Raw genomic sequence first — 22,809 nt, 5'->3', positions numbered from 1 at the left:
TTGCTGATCACATGGTAGTTCCGTTCTTAATTTTTTGAGGAATCTCCATACTGTTTTCCACAGTGGCTGCACCAATTTATGTTCCAGCAAAAGTGCATGAGGGCTCCCTTTTCTCCACATCCTCACCAACATTGTTATTTGTTGTCTTTTTGATAACAGCCATTCTGACAGTTGTGAGGTGACATCTCATCGTGGTTTTGGTTTGCATTTCCCTGATGACTAGTGATGGTGATCACCTTTCATGTTGACCATTAGTATGTCTTCTTTGGGAAAATGTCTGTTCAGCTCCTCTGCCCATTTTTTAATCATGTTGTTTGGGGCTTTTTTGATGTTGAGTTGTATGAGTTCTTTCTATATTTTGGATAGTAACCTTTTATCAGATATATCGTTTGCAAATATCTTCTCCCACTCACTAGGTGGCCTTTTCACTTTGTTGATAAGCTTCGCTGTGCAAAAGCTTTTTAGTTTGATGTAGTCCCATATGTTTATTTTTGCTTTGGTTTCCTTTGCCTGAAGAGACAGATTGAAAAAAAATATTGCTAAGACTGATATCGAAGAGTGTACTGCCTATGTTTTCTTCTAGAAGTTTTATGGCTTCAGTCTTACATTTAAGTCTTTAATCCATTTTGAGTTTATTTTTGTATATGGTGAGAAAGTAGTCCAGTTTGATTCTGTTGTGTGTAGCTGTCCAGTTTTCCCAACACCATTTATTGATGAGGTATATTCTGGCCTCCTTTGTCATAAATTAATTGCCCATATATGTGTGGGTTAATTTCTGGGCTCTCTATTCTGTTCCATTGATCTGTGCAACTGTTTTTGTGCCAGCACCATACTGTCTTGATTACTGTAGCTTTGCAGTATAGTTTGAAATCAGGAAGCATGATACCTCCAGCTTTGTTCTTCTTTCTCAAGACTGTTTTGGCTCTTTGGGATCTTTTGTGTTTCCAAACAAGTTTTAAGATTATTTGTTCTAGTCCTGTGGAAAATGCCACTGGTATTTTGATAGGGATTGCAATGAATCTGGAGATTGTCTTGGGTAGTATAGTCATTTTAACAACATTAATTCTTCCAATCCATGAACTTGGCATATCTTTCCATCTGTTTGTGTCATCTTTAATTTCTTTAATCAGTGTCTTATAGTTTTCTGAGTACTAGTAATTTACCTCCATAGATTTGTTCCTAGGTATTTTATTCTTTTCTGATGAGATTGTAAATGGGATTTTTTTCTTAATTTCTCTTTCTGATTGCTTACTGTTTGTATACAGAAGTGCAACAGATTTCTCTATATTAATTCTGTATCCTGCAACTTTACTGAATTCACTGATGAGCTCTAGTAGTTTTTTGGTGGCATCTTGAGGACTTTCTATGTATAGTATCATGTCATCTGCAAACAGTGACAGTTTTACTTCTTCCTTATCAGTTTGGATTCCTTTTCTTTTTCTTGTCTGATGTGGCTAGGATTTCCAATACCATGTTGAATAAAAGTGGTGAGAGACAGCATCCTTGTCTTGTTCTTGATCTTAGAGAAAATGCTTCTGCCTTTCCACCACTGAATACGATGTTAGTTGTGGGCCTGTCATATATGGCCTTTATTATGTTGAGGTATGTTCCCTCTATACCCACTGTGTTGAGAGTTTTTATCATAAATGGATGTTGAATGTTGTCAAAAGCTTTTTCTGCATATATTGAGATTACCATATGATTTTTATTCTTCAATTTGTTAATAGGACATAACAATGTTAAACAATTATGCACCTAATAACAAAGCTATGTTATATGATATATAAATCCAGTTATTATTGGGTACATTTCAGTACACTTCTCTCAGTAATTAACAGAACAAGTAGAAAGAAAATCAGTAAGGATATAGAAGATTTTAAAAAGCACTGTCAATGTGACTTAGTTGACATTTATAGAACATTTTACCCAAAGACAGTAAAATACACATTCTTCTCAAGTGCACATGGAATATTTACCAAAGTAGATCATATTCTGGGAGATAAAACCAACCACAATAAATTTTTAAAAATTCAAGTCATACAAAGTCTGTTCTCTAGCTATAAAATTAAACTAGAAATCAATTACAGAAAAGTATCTGAAAAATCCCTAATATTTGTAGACTGAATAACATAATTTTCAATAACCCATAGGTCAAAGAAGAAATCAAAAGAAAATTAGAAAGTATTTTAAACTGAATGAAGATGGAAACATGACATAAGAATTTGTGGTAGGCCACTAAAGCAGTAGAGTGAAATTTATACCAGTAAAGGCCTATATTAGAAGAGAAGGTCTCAAATCAACCATCTCAGCTTCTACATTATGACAGCAGAAAGAGAGAAGCAAATTGTATCCAAAATAAGCGGAATAAAGTAAATAACAGAGATCAAAGCAGAGGTCACAAGAGAGAAAACAGACAAATAGAGAAAAACTAATAAAACCAAAAGGTGGCGCTTTGGAAAGATCACAAAATTAATGATCTTCTACCTAGACTGGTCAGGAAAAATAGAAAACACAGAGTAACACTGTCAGAATTGAGAGGGGTGACTACAACTGCACAGACATTAAAAGAACATTGAGACAACATTATGAGCAAGTTTATGCTTACAAATCTGACAACTCAGAGTAAATAAATTCCTTGAATGACGCAAACCACCAAAGCTCATTCAAGAAGAAATGAGTAACTTGCACTCAGAGTTTCACTTTATGAGTACTTTTACTTTCCTTTACTCTTTAATAAAGAGATGAATATCTATATGTCTATTTAAAAAAAAAAAGAATTTAGGGACTTCCCTGGTGACGTAGTGGTTAAGAATCCACCTGCCAATGCAGGAGACACGGGGTCGAGCCCTGGTCTGGGAAGATCCCACATGCCGCGGAGCAACTAAGCCTGCGCACCATAACTACTGAGCGTGCGCTCTAGAGCCCACGAGCCACAACTACTGAGCCTGCCTGCTGCAACTACTGAAGCCCATGCACCTAGAACCTGTGTCCCGCAACAAAGAGAAGCCACCACAATGAGAAGCCCGCGCACTACAATGAAGAGTAGCTCCCGCTCGCCGCAACTAGAGGAAGCCCGTGCGTAGCAACAAAGACCCAACACAGCCAAAAATAAATAAATAATTTTTTTTTTTTTAAAAAAAAGAAGAATTTATAGAGGTTAAAAACCTCCCCACAAAAGCAAACTCCAGGCCTAGACAGCTTAACTGGTAAATTCTACAAAACATCTTAAGAAAAAATAATACCAATTCTGAACAAACTGCTCCAGAAATGTGAAGAAAAGGAAATATTTCCCAACTTATTCATTCTATGAGGCCAGCATTACCCCAATATCAAAACTAGACACATTATAAGAAAAGAAAATACAGACCAATATATCTCATGAACACAGATGCTTGCCTAAACATTTGAAAACCAATTAATATAATTCATCATACTAAAAAAGAAAAACTATATGACATTCTCAATAAATCCAAAAATAATCTGACAAAATCTAACCATTATCCATTAACCATCTAACCATTATCTACCATTCCTGATAAAAATTTTTGGAATAGAAAAGAACTTCCTGAGATAGATAACAGAAAAAAAAAAAAAAATCAACAAACCAGCTTGAGAGAATTTCCTAATCTTTTTTTTTTTTTTTTTTTTTTTTTTTTGTGGTACGCGGGCCTCTCACTGTTGTGGCCTCTCCCGCTGCGGAGCACAGGCTCCGGACGCGCAGGCTCAGCGGCCATGGCTCACGGGTCTAACCTCTCCATGGCATGTGGGATCTTCCCGGACCGGGGCATGAACCCATGTCCCCTGCACTGGAAGGCGGACTCTCAACCACTGCGCCACCAGGGAAGCCCCGAGAATTTCCTAATCTTGATAAACAGTATCCACAACAAATCTACAGCTAAGGTTGATTATGATTCATGATAAAAGACTGCTTTCCCCCTAAGATCAGGAACAGGACAAGGATATCTGCTCTCACCATTTCCAGTCAACACTGTACTGGACAGTTTAGCCAGTGCCATCAGGCATGAAAAGAATTTTAAAATGCATCCAGATAGGAAAAGAAGTAAATCTATCTTTATTTGCAGACATCTGGATCATCTATGTCAGGAGTCAGCAAACTATGATGCGAAGGCCGTGTACATCCTGCTCCCTGTTTTCTCTTGCTGTTGTTTGTTTATTTGGATAAATAAAGTTTCACTGGAACACAGCCCCACCCATTCATCTACTTACTGCTCTCACCCCAAAGCGGAAGAGTAGGGTAACTGAGACAGAGGCGTCATGGAAAGGAAACACAAGAAAAGATGCTCCCCATCCTTAGCCATTATTGAAATGTAAGTTAAAGTAATGAGACACCACTACACACCTATTAGGATGGTTAAAACTAAAAAGACTGACTAGGTCAAGTCTTTTCGCAACAAGGATGCGAGAAACTGGGTTTCTCCCCCACTGCAGGCGGGAGTGTAAAGGCACAGTCGCTTTGGAAGTGACCTTAAACACATGCCTATCGTTTGGTTCATTCTATTTATCTACATATCATCCTCTTCCCAGATACCTACCAAAGAGAATGATGTTCAAAGAAATACTGGTACACAAATATTCACAGCAACTTTATTTGTAACAGCTAAAAACTGGAAACAACACAAACAACCATAAACAATGAACAGATGAACTGCAGTTATTTCCATTCATCCGTAAAAAGAAGTGAGTTACTGATGCTGCTGCAACACATCAAAATAATTATACTGAGGGAAATAAGCCAGATGAGAAAGAGTACCTATGGTACGATTCCATTTACACAAAGCTCTGTGGAATCCAAACCAGCGTGCAGTGAAAGAAAACAGTAAGTGGTTGCCTGGGGCCAGGGCAGGATGGGGTGGGATGGGGACGGTGGGCAGAGAGGAAGGGGCACTAGGAAACTTGGTAGCGGTGGACAGGACCAAAATCTTGACTGTGGCAGAAGTCACAGGACTTCATGTACAGGCCAAACTTATCAAACTACACGAAATATGTGTGGTTTATTAAATGTCAATTACATCTCAACTGTTTTCTAAAAGTTTCCAAAACTGAAAAACAGGTTCAGGTGGGTGGCCCTGTGACATGGTGACCTGCAGAACAAGGATGCAGCAGCTCTAAGCCAGAGCCCTCACTCCCAAGACTGGGCACCCGAACTTTTTCCTTTCTGAGGAGCTTAGGGCATAAGGATACAGGACCAACACGGTTGCCTGAAGATGCCGCTTTGTCCTCACTACACCTTTCCTACACCGGGGCTGCACGCCTGCCTGCACCCCACACATCCATTGTTTAACTCAGCTACAGAAAGACACCAGTGACAATTCAAGCACTTTCATTTCTGTCCCTCTGCATGATCCTATGGGTGAGTAAAATCATAGTTTTCAAAAGGAAGGAGCTCCTAATTTTTCTCAGACCATGTAACAATCTTCCCCACACAGCCAGAATTAAGTTTTGGGCCCTGTCTTTGAACTTTAAAATGGGACCCTACAATGTACCAAGGAATAAAGCAAAGAATGGCAAAGTGCAGAAATGGTTAAAAATCACAAGTTAAAAGCAAACTATAAGGACTTCCCTGGTGGCACAGTAGTTAAAAATCCACCTGCTAATGCAGGGGACACGGGTTTGAGCCCTGGTCTGGGAAGATCCCACATGCCACGGAGCAACAAAAAGCCCGTGCGCCACAACTACTGAGCCTGCACTCTAGAGCCCATGAGCTACAACTACTGAGCCTGAGTGCCACAACTACTGAAGCCCGCGTGCCTAGAGCCTGTGCTCCACAACAAGAGAAGCCACTGCAATGAGAAGCCCACACACTGCAACGAAAGAGTAGCCCCTGCTCGCTGCAACTAGACAAAGACCACGTGCAGCAACGAAGACCCAATGCAGCCAAAAGAATAAATAAAATTTTTAAGAAAGCAAACTATATAAAATAAACAACAAGGTCCTACTGTATAGCACGGGGAATTATACTCAATGTTTTGTAATAACCTGTAAGGGAAAAAATATCTGAAAAAAAATAACTGAATCACTGTGCTATATACCTGAAACTAACACAACATTGTAAAACAACTATAATCCAATTAAAAAAAATTACATGGCACATATACATGCACCTTAAATGTATTTGATTTTCATTTCTCAAAAATAAATAACTTGCAAAATGAAATGGAAAAAGCAAACTGGAGCTTTGAAAAAAATGTGTTGTTCTCATTCCAGATAAATAATAAAGCAGGAATCTCTGTGTTCTTTTTAGATAATTTGTCTCAGCAGACAAGTGTTTCATTTTTTCGTTTCTGGAGATCCATAAATTAACAGGATACCCACATGCCCAATCTCCCAGTTATAACTCAGGCCCAGCGTATTCCCTGAGCCAAGCAACTCGGCTATCCGGGTCCAGCCTCTCCTCCCTCCTCCCCAGCCTCCTTATCACATGAAGGCGAGGGCGGTTTCAGAACCAAGGAAGACAGCAGGTCTCTAAAAACAGAAAATAGCTTGTACGTGACAAGCAGCCCTCTCATGTGGCAACATTTAACACAGGAAAGCAATTTAAAATGAGCTGTACACTCGGGAACAGGAATGACATGCAGGTTCCAAGTCAAAACTACAGCCATACACTAAACAAGAATGCAGTGTGTGTGTGTACATGACATGAATTACAGATGTCCACACAGATACAGGGCTGCGCGCCATCTCTCACACACGCACGCGCACCGACGTCCTCAGGAGCATGCCTGCGTGTCAAGCACCGGCCCCTGCAGGCTCTGGGCTCTCACAGTCCTCCGGGCAGCCCCGTGAGGCAGCACTGTGATGACCGCCCCCCAAACAGAGAGGAGGACCCGCGGAGAGGGTCAGCGCGGCCCCACACGTGCACTCTTGCCCGGGCTGCTGTCCTGCCGCGTGCAGTTCCACGCATGCTGCCGCCAAGGAGTACCAGCTCGCCGCCTGCTGGGACACACAAACGAAGAGCGGGACCGCAAGGTGGTCTTAGAGCTAACGGGAGCCTGATGACAGGTTTTTTCATCCTGCTACCTCCCACCCCCACCCCGTTCAGCGTACAGCTTCCTGAGGGATCTTCCTCGTCATCTGGGCCTGAAAAGCACTGTGCTTCCCCTGCGTGGCGCCCCCTCGTCATCAGGAAAGGCTGTGTGGGTGGACCCTGGGCCCTGGGGTGGGGCTGGTGCAGGGGCAGTGGGGGAGCAGCCATGCCTCCGGAAACGCGGGGCCTTGCAATTAAGTCCCGGAAACTCGTCTGGATCAGAAAAGTGGTCATTCCACGGAAGGTCCAGAGAAAGGCACTAAAAAGGGGGACAGGGGGTCACCTCAAAGCCCTCTCCTAATGGAAGCAGAAGCTTGGGGAGAGTTCACCCGGCCGGTTGCATCATGTTTCACCGCGTGCACCGGACCCTCCACCACGTAGAGGGCGGGGGTGAGGAAAAGAACATCTAGACCAGGAGCGGCCTCGGCGCCCTCCAGGCTGGTGCTGCTGTAACCGGCCCCCCAGCCCAGAGCCGACTCTGCAGGAGGTCGGAGGAGGGGGCCAGCGCTGGCTCTTCAGAAGACCATAAAAATCAGGCCTGAAAACACAAGAGAAGGCAGTGCTATTGGTCTAATTCACAGCCAGTCGTCAGCTGAGGGCCCCGATGGTGCCCTGGGGTGATGGATGCGGCGGAAGGCTTCCCACCTGTGACAGGTGACACCGACCCACCGCACAGGGAACTCGGCCTGGGAGCCTTTCGGCTCAGGGACCGCTGGTTCTGGCTTTACATGCCTGGGAAAAGCAGATCTTGCCCTGGAAGAAACAGTTCGCACCCTTCCCGGCTCATTAAAGCTAATTTTGCAAATTCCGAATATCTCACGTGAACCTTCTAATGGGTTTTATCTGGCTTTGGTTACTGTGCTTTTTGTAAGAACTACCTTGCTTCACTAACAGACCTCTTTCCAACGGAAGACTTTTGTTAGCTTGGAAGCGCTGAGCCTTCCTCTCCGAAGGTGAACTTTCTGGCTCTCTCCTTAGACAACAGCCGTCTACGCCGCAGTCTACACCACAGCCTCCGCGTGCGTTCGCAGGCAGGCAGAGGCCCACAGGGCGTGGAAGAAGCGGCCAGCGCTGTCTCCTCCCCGGGCGGGGAGGGGCACGGCCTTGGCCACACCTCATCGTGATGCCCTGTGCATACAGCAGTCACTCAATAAATACGGACTGGACCCAGGGGGTGGGGGTGGGGGACCCTGAGGTTTGGGGAATGAAGTGGCGAAGCTCAAGGGGGATGTTTCCCGTGCGCCCTACAAAGTGGACAGGTTTGTCACGGACGGGAAATGACTGGAAAAGATGAAACCGTGCTCACAACTGCGGAAGCATGAAATGTTCACGAACTCAAGGGCTAGAGCCCTTAATAAAGGCAAGAACTCAGTATCCATCTTACGGCACCAAGAAGGGCACAGATCTGGAAGAGGAAAACTAAGAATAGGTTTTAAATTAAAAAACCTGAAGATCACACCTTAAAATGACTTTCCATGATTTGGGAGATTTTTAAAGTGGCATCTTGTAATAGAAAAAAAAAGCAAGAAAACGTAAACCTGAAGTAAACGTTCTCTGGTCAGAAATATAACAAATATTATTTCAAGTAAAATACAGTTTTAAATTGTTCTTAATTCTTTGTAGTTTGGATTCTGCGTTCCTGACAATGCTTCCTTCTCCGCTAGTAGAAAAAAACCTGTAGAGCTGACTCACAGCCACAAGGCAGCCTTCTCCCCGCTCAAGGCCAGCCCAGGCCAGGAGGTGTCTCTGCAACAGACACTGAACTTGTCACTGATGCCCGAAAGAGACCCCAGCAGCGTGAGTTGAGAATGTCATTAATCTAAGGTGAAGGTGTTGCTAAGGACCCTGTTCCCACACACGAGGCAGGGAGCAGGTGACCAGCCAGGACTCCATCCAACGTGCAAAAACGCCCTGAAACGCAGAGCAGCAACTGCAGGTAGTTTTTAGGAGGTATTTCCACTCTGTGTTAAGGTAGGGGAAACTGGGAAGTGGGTGTAGCTCCACACTCCCACTCAGGCGGGAGTCATGACCCAAGCTGGGCACTGCGCGTCTCTGGGCCTCTCACAGCAGAGGGTTTCCACTGCAGAGACCCTGCCACCCCGGTCACCCGGAATCACCTGGAGTCATCTCTGGGTGTCATAGCTGGGGGTGCTAGTAGTGGCACTGAGAGGCCAGGGGTGCTGCTAAACATCCACAACACACAGGGCAGCGCCCCCATAACAAAGGATTAACCTGCCCAAAATGTCAACAGCGCCAAGCTTGAGAAACCCTCACAGTCTCTTTCGGCTCCAAAATTCTATAACCTACATGTCTGTTGAGTTGAGGGGTAAATACTACTTCTTTGGGTATAAAGCTAACAAAGAAGATTGGATGACTTGCTGAGACCAAGTGTAAACCAGGGTGAACTCAGGCCTCCTGTAACCAGACAGGTGGTGAGAAATCAGGCCTGTAAGACGGCTCCCTCCTCCACAGACGTCCGACACCAGCATCCCTCGTAGGAAGAGGGAATGGCTTTAAATCTTATCTCACGGGTCTGGAACAAGGCGGATTGCAGGACTCGGCTCTTCAGCTGATGCCCTGAACTGAGCAGGGACGTAACCCAGGAGAGCTGGGAGGCCAGACTCCATGCCTAATGCATGCTCTGTTTTAGCACTTTTTGGAAACTACACGCCCCTTGGGTCTAAACAGAGGCAGTGACTTGCTGAGTTCCTGAGGGCTTTCTTTCACTCTCTCCCCTACTTTCTCTGGACACGCCCGCAGCTGAGGGCGCCCACCATCACGTGGCACCCTGGTCCCAGGACACGGGATTCCTGTGGATACTGAGGCCTATATACTCACGTGACATTTTCTTGTCCTGAACTCATCCATTCTTCATAGCTATTTATCTAAAAAGATGCTTATTTTTAATGTAAACACACTGATTTATATTGGCAGCTCCTCTACTTAAAGATATGCTGGAATTTCCACTGAAACTTTTTATTATTCAAAGTTTGCTAGTGCAGGCCTGAAAATGTCCCCAAGCAAAAGAGGTCTAATCTTTTCTACAAATATCACTGAACCACTTTTTAAATCCAAGAATGTCAGATAATTTCTTCTTTACTCTTGAAACTTAAAACTGGATTTTTGTTTTTCTAAGAAAAAATCAGGACACCAATATGTACTTTAGATGAAATGTCTTTCCTACACAGAAAAACTAAATGTAAAAACTTGCTATCTCATCAAAATAAGGCATCAGGGAAGCTTTAATAGGAGAAAGTTCCTCTAAATTCGGTTTGTAACCTAAACAATCAGAGGACTATATATAAAATAGATAACTCATAAGGACCTGCTGTATAGCACAGGGAGCTCTACTCAATACTGTGCAATGGCCTATATGAGAAAAGAATCTAAAAAAGAACGGATATATGTGTACGTATAACTGATTCACTTTGCTGTACAGCAGAAACTAACACAACATTGTTAATCAACTATACTCCAATAAAAATTAAAAAAAAAAAAAGAACCAGAGGACTAATAAAATCCTAGAACCCAAGGGGAATAAAGCCAAGAATGACACTGTTTACATCCGCATAGCATTTTATAATGTACAGGACCACGTTCACGTACAGTCTCACCTGATGCACCTAAGAGTCCTGTAAAGTGGGTATTTATCTATAGATAAAGAGAAGAGGGCTCGGATATATTAGGAGACAATTACAGCCTCAAAACTTGAAAGTGTCAGAGGCCAAGGTAGAAACCAGGTCTTCTGACTCGAAATTATTTAAAATAACAATTAAGAAACATACAAATTAGGCCCTGGTTTCTCATCTGTCCAGGTTGTAATTTGTTTGAATAGAAATACGTGCCGGCCCCCATCTAAAATGGCTAGTGAACCCCCTGCCCCTTTCCCAAACCACAACTAAGAACAGACACTCACCTCTCCCTGCTGGGCCAGTGCAAGGCCACGAAGGCAGCAGAGGGGAAGAAGAGAACAGTCTTACCTGATTATAGCTAAGGCGTCTAAGTTCTGCAAATCTGAGGACACTGCTAGGATGAAACCTGGGGCCTTGGAAGGGGCCTCCTTGTAATGGAGGAGTCCAAAAGCCTACACTTGATAAGGTTCATTTTCCATTTGCCTCTGATTAATTGAGGATTAAATGAATTGTAGTAAAGTAGTAATAGGAGTATTAGCAGCAGCATCAACAGTTAGTAGTGACAGTAAATCTCTAAAACCCAGCACTGAGAGCTTATTATACCAGGCCCTCTGCTAAGCACTTAATTATGTAATTAATTTTAATTTTACTATATCGATCAGTGTAATTTTTGTTAGCACTCACATAGATAACTTTGATAGGAACACTATATATAGTCACTGGTTTGCAAAACAATCCTACAAAGTTATACGTTTTTCTGCTTTTTTATAGGTAAGGAGATTGACATGGACAAGTCCTACAGTGGAGCTGAGATTCAAACCTTGGTGTAGCTTACGTTCTTCCTGATGAACAGGAATTCAGAAAGGAAGAGATCGCTACAGGCTAGAGACCTAAAAACGCCTTTACAGAGAAGTGTGTTGAGCTGGATACCAGGGAATGAGTGGAACTGAACAGAAAGAGGGTGATCTGCACTGGGGTAGATGGGCCATGACAATAAAACAAATGGCGACACACAAGGATGATTCAGGAGACAGTGATGGAACACTTCTACAGAGCCCAAGACCATGCTCCAAATCACGTGATTTCCCCAACAACACTGAAATGAGTGAATACACTCTTAGGGTCAATTTTCTCTTTATGACACAGCCATTATCTTGTAAAAGAAAAGGAAAAGGCTACGTTTCTCTAGAACCCAAATCCTCTACGGAGAGGGGTGGTGTGGACGCCAAAGTGCCTCGTCTCCGCCACCCGAAGCCCAAACCCGGTGATTCTCCCGTGAAGGCAGCGCCCCTGCTGGAGCCCAGGACTTGTACAGCCCAGTCCTGCGGGGCAGGGCAGGAGAGCCAAGACAGGACCCCAGACTGGAGTCTCTGAGCGCCAGTTAAAGAGTCTTCCTCCAAGTTTTGTGAGAAGTAGCTTCAAAACTGGGAGCTGAGGGCTTCCCTGGTGGCGTAGTGGTTGAGAGTCCGCCTGCCGATGCAGGGGACGCGGGTTCATGCCCCGGTCCGGGAAGATCCCACATGCCGCGGAGCGGCTGGGCCCGTGAGCCATGGCCGCTGAGCCTGCGCATCCGGAGCCTGTGCTCCGCAACGGGAGAGGCCACGACAGTGAGAGGCCCGCGTGCCGCGAAAAAGAAAAGAAAAGAAAAGAAAAAACTGGGAGCTGAAAGGCGCTGCTCGCACAAGGACAGAAACACCAAAGTCCTAACACGTTTTATTTACTCTGCACATAGAAAACGTACCTGCCGAGAACAGCACAGAAAGCAAATGTGTTAGTGGAAGAGGGAACAAAACACGAAAACGCACTCGTCCCAGAGAAAGTCACCAGCCTGAGGATGCCCAGGGGAAGCAGCCCTCTGTGCTGCAAACCACATGTAGGGGGCAGGGGAGGAGGGTCAGCCACGGGGCCACCGGGAGGGTATTTGTTCTGGCTTCAGCAAGGGCCAGATCCCTCATCCAACGTCACAAGACGTCCTTTAGGCCTGTTCTCTCATCACCATTGCCTAGGGTAGAGACAGACAGACACAGACACGGACACCAAGGGAGATGGAAACGCAGCTCCAGCAAGGGTTTCTCTGTTTTTCCTGGGGCTTCACCCTGCACACCTCCTGGAGCTGTGCTGACACGACAGAGCACTGCAGAATCGCAGAATTAAGCATCTCTGAAGCCACGTGCATACTTTGTTTTCCATTTAAATCAAAGTCTTCCCTCTGACCTACCCACAGAGTGAGCTAAACTGGAAATGTACGGAAATTACGACCAGATGCTTCACACGGACAGTCACCATCCATAACACAGCCTCCCAGAAGTCAGGCTGGGACGGAGTTAAGGGAAAGAAGAAATAACAGAATAATAAAAGAACACACTTGTATACCAGTCCTGAGCTCTGCATGCAGTCAGCATCTACTTCAGAAGACACACACTCCAGGGACCCTGGGCCCTCGAGGAGGCCTCTCAACCTGAGGTCACAGATGATCTTTTGGGGGTTGTAACCCCCCAAATAGTATATAAAATTTCCACATATGTACATGAAAGTACTATTTGGAAAAAAGGGCCATAACTTCCATCATCTACACGGTGTTCCTGACATAAACTACTCCACAGATGAAGGTCTGAAACAGGACCTGGTGAATTAAAGACACAAACATTTGTTCTTACTGAACCACTGCTCTAGAGGTTCACGGCTAACGTTCTCTACCGGCAGTGGACTTAAAAGTGAGACCAAATACGGTCAGAGTGAAAACTCCATATCTGACACTAGATATCAAACAACAGATTACCAACCCAACCAAATAGTGGTCTGTTTTTTTCTTCCTGGTAAACAAACACAGGAACTCTTAAAACACTAGATCCAGTAAGTAAGGTTGTAGCAGATTAAAAAACAAAACAAACACAAAACCTGAGCTTCTGAAAGATGTAATTTCCTAACCTCTTGGAGTAGAAGAGGGCTTCAAACCAAGGTTACCCGGCTCTAAAAACTTGCAAACTTTCAGAAGAGGAAGACATTTCTATGAACTGGGCTTTCAAAACCTTCAAATGAATTTTCAATTAACAAATAAAGTAATTCAACGAATCAGTTAAAAATTCTCTTGTATTCCCATAAAACCACTTCTTTGGATCTGAAATTCACACTGTGAGTTATCTAACAGGGGAAAGAAATGTGAATGTGTTGGTGGTAGGGGAAGAGGAATGCTGCTTAAATTACTTTCAAGCGACTTGGATTAAAACCAATATTATTTCCCCAAGGTCCCCAAATGAATCACATGCAAAGCTGGGAAGTGGGTCCAGAGTTCCTGACACCCACGTGTGCTCCCTCCTCCACCCAGAAAAGGATCTGAGAGGCAGCGGACAGCGGAGCCTGGGATGGGTGGTCCCTCTCACCTCACCCTGTAGGCATCTGAATCTGAAAACCTGGAGAGCTCTTCACCTGTCCTGTTACCAGCAGAGTGGGGAGCTGCTGTCCCAGACACCTGTATAGTGTGGGACAGCAGTAATTCTCCAAATTTTAAGTTGCTGCGTTTCAAATGATCAATGCTCATTACTCTTCAGATAAACCCACCCAAGGATGGGGATAACGGCTGTGCAGTTGGGTATATATATGTCTTTATAACAGGACAGCCCCATCCTGACAGCACTGATGCTTAGCAAGACTCATTCAACCCCTTCCCCCAACCCTATCAGACCTTCGTGGGTGTACATGTGCTCTGAAAAAGCAGAGCCAATATTTTAATTTCATTTTATACTTGAAAAATGAAAACAAAAGCATTACCTTCAGAATATAAACTTTTAAAGGAAGGTGTGTGACCCTTAAGTTATATAGAAGGGGGCCTACATTAGGTAAAGCCGAGGTTCTTGTTTCCAGCTCCAGCTGTGGGTTAGCTTCTCCAAAAGGCCTCGGCACTCCAACTTTGGAGAGCCCACGCAAGCAAACTGCAGTTTTTACTGCACCTCTGGGCTCTCGAGAAGGGGGCGATCTTTAACGCAGCAGGTAAAATAGCTGTAGGCTGAACCCAGAAAATAATAGGATGGGTGGGGCATGACCCTGAGGGTCATTAGGGAGACTGCGCCAATGGGCCAGCAGGAAGGCAGAGCTGAGCCTGAGACTTCCAAACACTGCCAGGCCCTGAAAGCCCTCCCAGATGACCATGTCTCTCACACAAAGCGTCCCCAGATCTGCACAGATTGCGATCAACCAAACGTCATTTACAAGTAAAGAAAAACAAGTCACTGCAAGTAAGACTCATAAGAAACAACAAACATTAGATTTAGACCCCCAAGAACGTCAGATATTTGAAGTCTCACATGCAGAATATAAAACAGCTGTGCGTGAAATGTTTAAAAATAAAAAAGTAAGGGCTTCCCTGGTGGCGCAGTGGAGAACCCACCTGCCAATGCAGGGGACATGGGTTCGAGCCCTGGTCCAGGAAGATCCCTCATGCCGTGGAACAACTAAGCCCGTGCACCGCAACTACTGAGCCTGTGCTCTAGAGCCTGTGAGCCTCAACTACTGAAGCCCACAAGCCACAACTACTGAAGCCTGGACGCCTAGAGCCCATGCTCCACAAGAGAAGCACCGCAATGAGAAGCCTGTGCACCACAACGAAGAGTAGCCCCCGCTCGCCACAACCAGAGAAAGCCTGTGCGAAGCAAAGAAGACCCAACGCATCCAAAAATAAATAAATAAATAATAAAATTTATTTTTAAAAAAATAAATAAAATTAAAAAGGAGTGAAAATGAGCAGGCAAAAGAAACCAGATTATAAAAAGAATCAAGTAAACTTTTAGAAATGAATATAATGGGTTAAAAAAAAAACTTCATACATTGGTTAAATAACAGATTAGACATGGCTGGCAAAAGAAACAATTGTAAAACAAAACTAAATAAATAACCCAGAACAGCACAAAGAAAGAAGAACATGAAATTACAACAGAAAGGCTGACAGTCTTGGAAGATGGAAGACTGAATATATCTAATCAGAGTTCCAAAAGGAAAGAGTTACGAAAATAGAAGCTGGGCAGTATTTGAACTCACACTACCTGAGAATTCTCCAGAAAGATATAAAGTCACAGATACACAAAGTATAACAAACTAACAAGTAGAATAATTAAAAAGAAATGCACCCTAGACACACATAGTAACATTTCAGAACGCCAAAGAGAAGACAAGATCTTTAAAGTGGCTGGAGAAAGACAGGCTGATGACGTGACTGCAGGTTTCACAACAGGAACGATGGAAACCAGAAAGCATCCGTGTAATGGAGCCCAGGCTCCAAGTCAAAATAACTGTCAACCTAAAATTACATACCCAGTAAATCTATACTTCAAGAACAAGATGAAAATAAAGATATTTTCAGATATAAAGAAAAATGAATTCAACATCAAGAGACCTACCCTAAAGGGAGTGACTGTGAACTATTCTAGAAGCTTCCTAACTGACCTACCCTCTCCCGCCATCTTGAATGTAATATCAGTCCAACACATGTAAAATCATTTGATCAGATCACTTCCTGCTTCAAACTGCCACATGAATTTCTAGAACCTACATAATAAGGTCCATGACCATCTATCTGGCTCCTCAACTTACCAGCTGTGACCTGGGCCAGGTAACTAACCTGCCTGAGCCTCAGGTTCAGCACCTGCAATGTGAGCCCTATAGGGACTGGCCGCTGACATGGGCTAAGACCCCCTAACGTAGCGCTCTCTGCAGTGCCTGGCAGCTGATATTAGTTATCATTACGATAACTCATTGGTCCCAAAATACAACAGATGCATTCCCAACGCCACGGTGTTTCCTCCACTTCACTGGCCCCTAACACGCCCATTCCCCAAAAATCTGCACTAAGTCAACCAAATTACTGCCCAAAGTCCAGCTGCTTCTTGAAATTTTCCTCTACCAGGCCAGCCCAAAGTAAGTGCTCTCACTTCTGAACACGTAAAACATTTACCCAAAGTGCTACTCTGTTCATTAACTACCTAAACTGTGTGATGTTTCTGGTCTGGGGAAGCGCTTATCTCAGCTGTCCCTGTTCTGCCTGTGGAAAGCTCTACTGCCATGAAAACGGAGATTTTTGCCTAATAATGATGGATTGGCTGATTGAGCTCCAGAGCCCTGATAGAGACACTTTAGAGGAAAAACATAGCACCAAATTTAAAAAAAAAAGAAAAAAGGAAAGAAAAGGCAGTTGTCTTAGGATGTGCTGCATTCCTTGTAATCCTCCAGACAGCTGCACTTCATTCTAAAGACGTCAAATATTTTCCTTAGAGAAAGACATCCCACGAGGAAGTCCTGGTGGGCAGGAAGAAGTGATAAGGGAACTTCAGCTGTCAGCTTACTTCAGGAAACATCTTTCAGAGTCTGTTTCCCAAGGAAGTCAATTTGGCCTGGTATTTGTATCACCCAAGACAAAGAAAACAGTCCCCCAGGAGCTGCCCGGCTGGCACGAACGAGGGGTCCAGTAAACACGGGCTGATGCCGAAAAGGCAGAGCAAAGCAGCTACTCAGATGATTCCGTTTGTTTGTTCAAAAAAAGGAAGAGGCAGGTATTCTCATCAACCCTCTTTCAGTTTTCCAGCTAAGCACTTGCTGAGGATGCCACAGCTGGTTGCCCAACCCAAGAGCCAGGAACAGCAAATCTCTCAAATGGGTCACAAAGAATGCGTGATCAAACCCAACTTCAAGGCTGCCCGTCCTTCTTGCACTGCAGCTGACATTAATTCAGGAGCTAGAAAAAGCCACAATCACATGCTATCACTTTTAACTAAGTTTTCCCACTTTAAAAGAAAATCTTTACTAAGTGTCAAATTTAAAATTCCACTATTTTGTCTAGGAGGCCCCCAAAATGCAATTGTTTTCATTATATTAAAAAAATCCTTATCAAAGAAAACTAGGGGGAAAAAAACCCAAAAGAATCAGTCAGAAAAACAAGAGAAAAGTAGAAAACAATCAGCCGTAAGACCTGGTGGTCCAGTGGTTAGGACTCTGCGCTTCCACTGCAGGGGGCACAGGTTCGATCCCTGTTCGGGGAACTAAGATCCCACATGCTGCACAGCACAGCCAAAGTATATAAATAATAATTTTTTAAAAAAAATCAGCCATAAGACCTGCTACTCAAAGACAGCACCTATCATTTTGGTTCACTATCTTCCAGATGTTTTTCCTCTAAGGAAAAGATGTTTTGTGTAATTGGAATCCTATGGTGTATGACTGTGTTACTTAAATGACTCCACAAGCATTTCCCCATGTTTTTCTTCTTCATAGCCTCATATAACTACATAGAGTAGATGAAGGAAAGAAGATGTTTAAAGTAAACCAAGTCAAGAAATGCCATTCTCGTTCTTCCACAAAAACTCCTGTTTTTACTGTAGTAAAAACCAAGAATTTCCAGAAGTTTCTGGGGTCACTGGAGATAAGATACATAAAAAAGTGCTTGGACGCATAGGAAGTGTTTAAGAAATGTTAACTGACTTTCAAGTGACAAAGGCAATACTTACTATAGTCCCTGGAAAGATACAAAAGAAATTAAATTCAGCCTCTGTTCCCAATGAATTTTTAATAACACTGAGAAGATAAAATGCATTTACACCCAACAACTAAAGCGCAACATAATTCGGCATGCAATAATCCTGGCTCTTCAAGGGCTTGGGATGCCTTATTCCTTTCTGCACCCCTAGCATGAAGGACATATTACAGATACTCAGTAAATGTCTGTTGTACTGAACAGAACTACAAACTACAAGCTACGCTTCAGAGACAGTAAAGATCACTGTGAGCTGAGGTTAAGTTGGGCAAAGCAGACAACGTGAACATGGAAGAACTTGATGTGAGCAATATTTTGCAGAAAGAAAGCTGAACCATAGAAGCCTTGGGATGCTGTGAAAATGAAAGATGGCATAAGAAAAAAATGTTTGTATAGTCCTAATCTATTAACGAGTTAGATGTTTCTACACAAACAGCTTTGAAACCTCAGCTGTACATATTAACTACTCATGGGAAAAATAATATATATATATAACACATAGTAGATATTACTTAAAAACAAAGAAGACACACCAACACAAAGTACTACAGCATTCCTAGCCATCAGAAACAAGGGCTAATTCTCAGGAAGCTTTGTGTGTGTCATGACATGTGGGAAAAGGCAGAAAATTAAGGCCTTAGATCTCCACATATAGAACCACAGTGGATGCTGTCCTTACTAAACTAGGTGTAAAAGAATGTGCTTACCAAAACTTTCTTTCAGGAACCCTTTCGACTCCACTGAAGCTATCTGCATGTACTGTGAGCATCCAGGGGGCAAACACAGGAGATGTGAACTCGGCTTCAGCCCTAACAGCATCACATTCACCACCTGATTATACACTTGTCTTAAAGAGAATCCAGTGTCATGACTAGGGTATCACTTAGCAGACTCCATACATCCTGACTTCATCCACACACAAATTTTCCTTTGTTTTACTCCACTTGTGCTTGTGAAAAAATGCAAAGAATTTATGGAGAAGGAATTTGCTAAGATTACATCGCTAACAGCTGCTGGCTGGATTGTACTAAATCCACAGCCTCTTCAGTCACATTATATGGCCATCTCAAAAAGTGGGCTATTAATACAAATCTGGTTTCTTTCAAAAGAACTGATTTAAGCCTACCCCGCCAGGCTGCCTTAAGAGCAAGTTTCCCAGAGCTTGGGGTTGGGCGTGTGAACACTCTGTCTGTAGGTACCGCTGCAATTACTTGTGATTAAGAATCTCTAATAGCTGCCCATTCAGTCTCCCCAGCCTGAAGCACTCAGAACAAATGCCTTCAACAGGCCCTTCAGGAATGAACAGCTGATCTGAAGCGGGGCATGCTTCAGGGCAGGTGGTCCTTGTTTTTCTGAACACACACATGCACATGCATGTCTGATAACGCTTGTATCAGTCAGATATAATTAATTCAAAAGACTGAAAACAACACAAAATAGGTCATTTAAAAATGTTTCAGAGGTCCAAACATATGCAAATGGAAAATTTACAATTTTTTTCAAAAATGTCCTGGAAATTATGATTTTCAGATTTTGCTAAACTTTCACACACAAATTGTCTTACCCCAAGAATACACAAACTGTAACTGTTTTAACTCTAAATGAAGCACTTCTCTAGGACATCAAAAGATTTGGAAACCCAACAATAATTACCACATAATCATTCAAAGAAGACATGTGGTATATAACATTTGCAAAGATGAATTGCACCTGTCACCAATTCAACAAAAGAATACTTTTATCTACAAACCACGCAGCGTTGAACATTTAAAAATCTGGTTAAAATGATCCATAACAAGGACTCCATGTCAAACAGAATAGTACAAGTAGCCAAAAAAATGGATTAACACAAATGGTTGATTTCCACATCTGAAACACATGGGATGTCACCCTGAGCGAGTTACTGAATCTCTCCGTACTTGTTTCTTAGTCCACAAAATGGGCAAAATGATACTAACAACCTTTTAGAGTTATCAATATTAAATTAATACATATTAAATTTTTATAACAGAGCCTGGCAAAGGGTAGCTAATAAAGAATGTTTGTATTATATCAGGAACCAGATTTTTTTTAAAATGCGAACACGCATAAATAATAGCAATTGAAAAGTGTAATCATGAAAATAAAGGAGACACAGCTGTGATGCCCTGTGACCGAATACAATTTTCAAGATATTACTGTATATTTAGAGCATAAGCAAATAACAGAAAAGAGCTCCCTACTAAAAATGATAGCTACATCCCTTCAAAGTGTATTAATACATCCTACCACCTCTATTCTTTGTCATTAGTGCTATTTTGCAAAACTGTGATTATTCCTCCTGTGTTCTACAGGTGAATACCAGTCCTTAGCGTTAAGAAAGGCACACAAGTAGCCCCTCCGGGATACCAAAATAAGAAGTTAATGGGGACTTTCCTGGCGGTCCAGTGGTTAAAAAAAAAATTAAATTAAAAAGAAATTTTTAAAAAATAAGTTAAGGGGGTGTGAAGGCCTTAGCATCCACTAGTTTTACTAACAAACCACCAACTTGAAACTCATTCCTGAACTAAACTGCCAAATGTTTCTGCGATAAAAACTGCAAACTCTCATGTGAACAGATCTTCTCAATAGGGAGTTGTTCCAGTCTGTGAATAGGACACTGTCAGTGTGACCAACAAAGCCGGGAGGGGACATTCCTGACACCCCTGTCCCCTGGCTAGCCTTTGATCATTCATCTCTCCCAACCACACGTTTGTGGAAACCACTTTCAAGCACAGCATAGGGACAACATCTACTCCCTGAACTTCGCCCTCATCACAGAGCCCTGCTCCCCGGCTTCTGCCCGGACCCTCACTGTTCACGCCACCCCCGAGGACCACCCCCCAATGAGCCTCCAACACAGAAGCCTTTGTTTTCCTAGTACGCCGCCCACCCCACCCCCAAACAGTCACTTGGGGCTTCGCTGTGTATACTCTGGCAAACATCACGGGATGACGATGGCAACTAAGCAGACCACAGACCGACCCGAGAACGGGGGGGAACTGCTGATGCCCCAGGCGAGGCTGGCGCGGCGCTCGGGACCCCGGGTCTGAGTGTCCCTTACTCCTGGGGGCAGACTTCGGGCTCAGTGCTCTCTCTGGACTCTGCTCTGAGGACTACGTGGGACCGCGGTCTCGAGCGCCTAGCGCGCGCCCACGGCCCCCAGCGTGTGGTCTCGCCGTCCGGCTGCCCGGGGCCTCCAGCCGGGGGTTGGAGGTGTTGGGGGTGGGCTGGGGGGAGGAAGGACAGACCAACGCCCCGTCCGAGCCGCCCCCGGGCCACTCCAGAGCGGGCTGCAGGGCTGGGCGCCGGCGGGACAAAGGGGACCGGGAACGGGTCGGCTTTGTTCGAGGAGTGATGGAGCGCAGGGCCACGGGCCCCGGGCCGGACCCCGCACCCCGGGACGCCCTGCACCCAGACCCCCAGACCGCCAGGATTCCCTACCTCTGGGACCCCCGACGCCCGCACCTCTTCCCCGGCCCGCACCCCCTACCCCGACCCGGGGCCCGCACCTCTGGGGCCCCCGCACCTTCGGGGCCGCTCCCCGCCCCTCCCGGACCCCCACATCCCTGACCCCGTACATGGACCGGACCCCCGCATCCCCGGGATTCCCCTCCCTGAACCCAGGAACCACCGCACCGCCCACCCCCGGGCCCCCGCGCCCGCCCCCCACTCCGCCCGGACCCCTCCGGCCGCGCCCGGCGGAGGCCCGCGGACTCACCCCGCAGGAGCAGCAGCAGGGCGAGCGCGGGCCGCCGCCTCAGCGCCATGTCGAGAGCAGCTGAGGGGCCGAGGGCCCGCTCCCGGCGCAGGCGCCCTGCCCGCGGCCCTGCGCCCGCCCCGGTCACCATAGCGACCACGGCGGCGCGCCGTCGCCATGGTGCACGGGAAGCCCGAGACGAGTCTGGTTGCTATGGAGGCAGGGATGCTCTGGACCGGGATCCCGGGGTCTGTTTCAAAGAATTTGGTGGAAGGAGGTGAAGGAGCGCGTTCAAGAGTGGGCGGGGTTAATTTCCACATCTATAAAATGAATCCGTCACTACAGATCCGGGAAGGAACGCTCCATTAAAATTTGAGAAATGAAGTGCTTCTTATTTTACAAATAAGGATGGAGCCCAGTTACTGTGGAAGCATTATTGTCTGCGCCTCTTTTGGGGCCCAGACTGTAAATGTGATGAGAGGGGAAAGCGCTGAAATCTGTATAAAACATAAGCAAGACGTGCATTATACAGTACATAAAAGTGATGTATTTCTAAAATAAACATAATCCTTCGTTTCTGTTTTAGATCAAAAGCATGATGGTATACCAAATAGTTTGTTATGCAGAAAAGCAAGATAATTCTTTGCTCTGATTTCTGAATATTGGGAAATGTTAAGGTTAGGGAGGAAAAATGGAACAGAATCTTTTGAGGACCAACACACAAGATGAAGAGGATTAAACATACTGGAAATTGGACTCAAGGATGCAGGAGGTCTTGATACGTTTAATACTGTGGGAAATTCTTTTATTATTTATTTATTTGGCTGCGTGGGGTCTTAGTAACAGCACACAGGATCTTTGTTGCTGCGTATGGGATCTTTAGTTGCGGCATGTGGGA

At 44.5% G+C, this 22,809-nt stretch overlaps 1 protein-coding gene across 1 annotated transcript in view; it reads right to left on the bottom strand.

Moving 5' to 3' along the window:
- JAM3 (junctional adhesion molecule 3) overlaps nucleotides 1–22,235 on the bottom strand; it is a 61,032-nt gene extending 38,797 nt beyond the window's left edge. The window contains exon 1 of the mRNA XM_022556175.3: nucleotides 21,933–22,235. Coding sequence (XP_022411883.2) covers nucleotides 21,933–22,062 — 130 coding nt within the window. The 5' untranslated portion in view covers nucleotides 22,063–22,235. The remainder of the gene's footprint in view (nucleotides 1–21,932) is intronic.
- Nucleotides 22,236–22,809: the final 574 nt, after the last annotated feature.

The sequence above is a fragment of the Delphinapterus leucas genome, chromosome 7 (genome assembly GCF_059928025.1).
Source record: "Delphinapterus leucas isolate spDelLeu-1000000601 "Yukka" chromosome 7, BTC_Dleu_Yukka2, whole genome shotgun sequence".
Taxonomy (NCBI): domain Eukaryota; kingdom Metazoa; phylum Chordata; class Mammalia; order Artiodactyla; family Monodontidae; genus Delphinapterus; species Delphinapterus leucas.
This window is presented reverse-complemented; position numbering and strand designations above follow the sequence as displayed.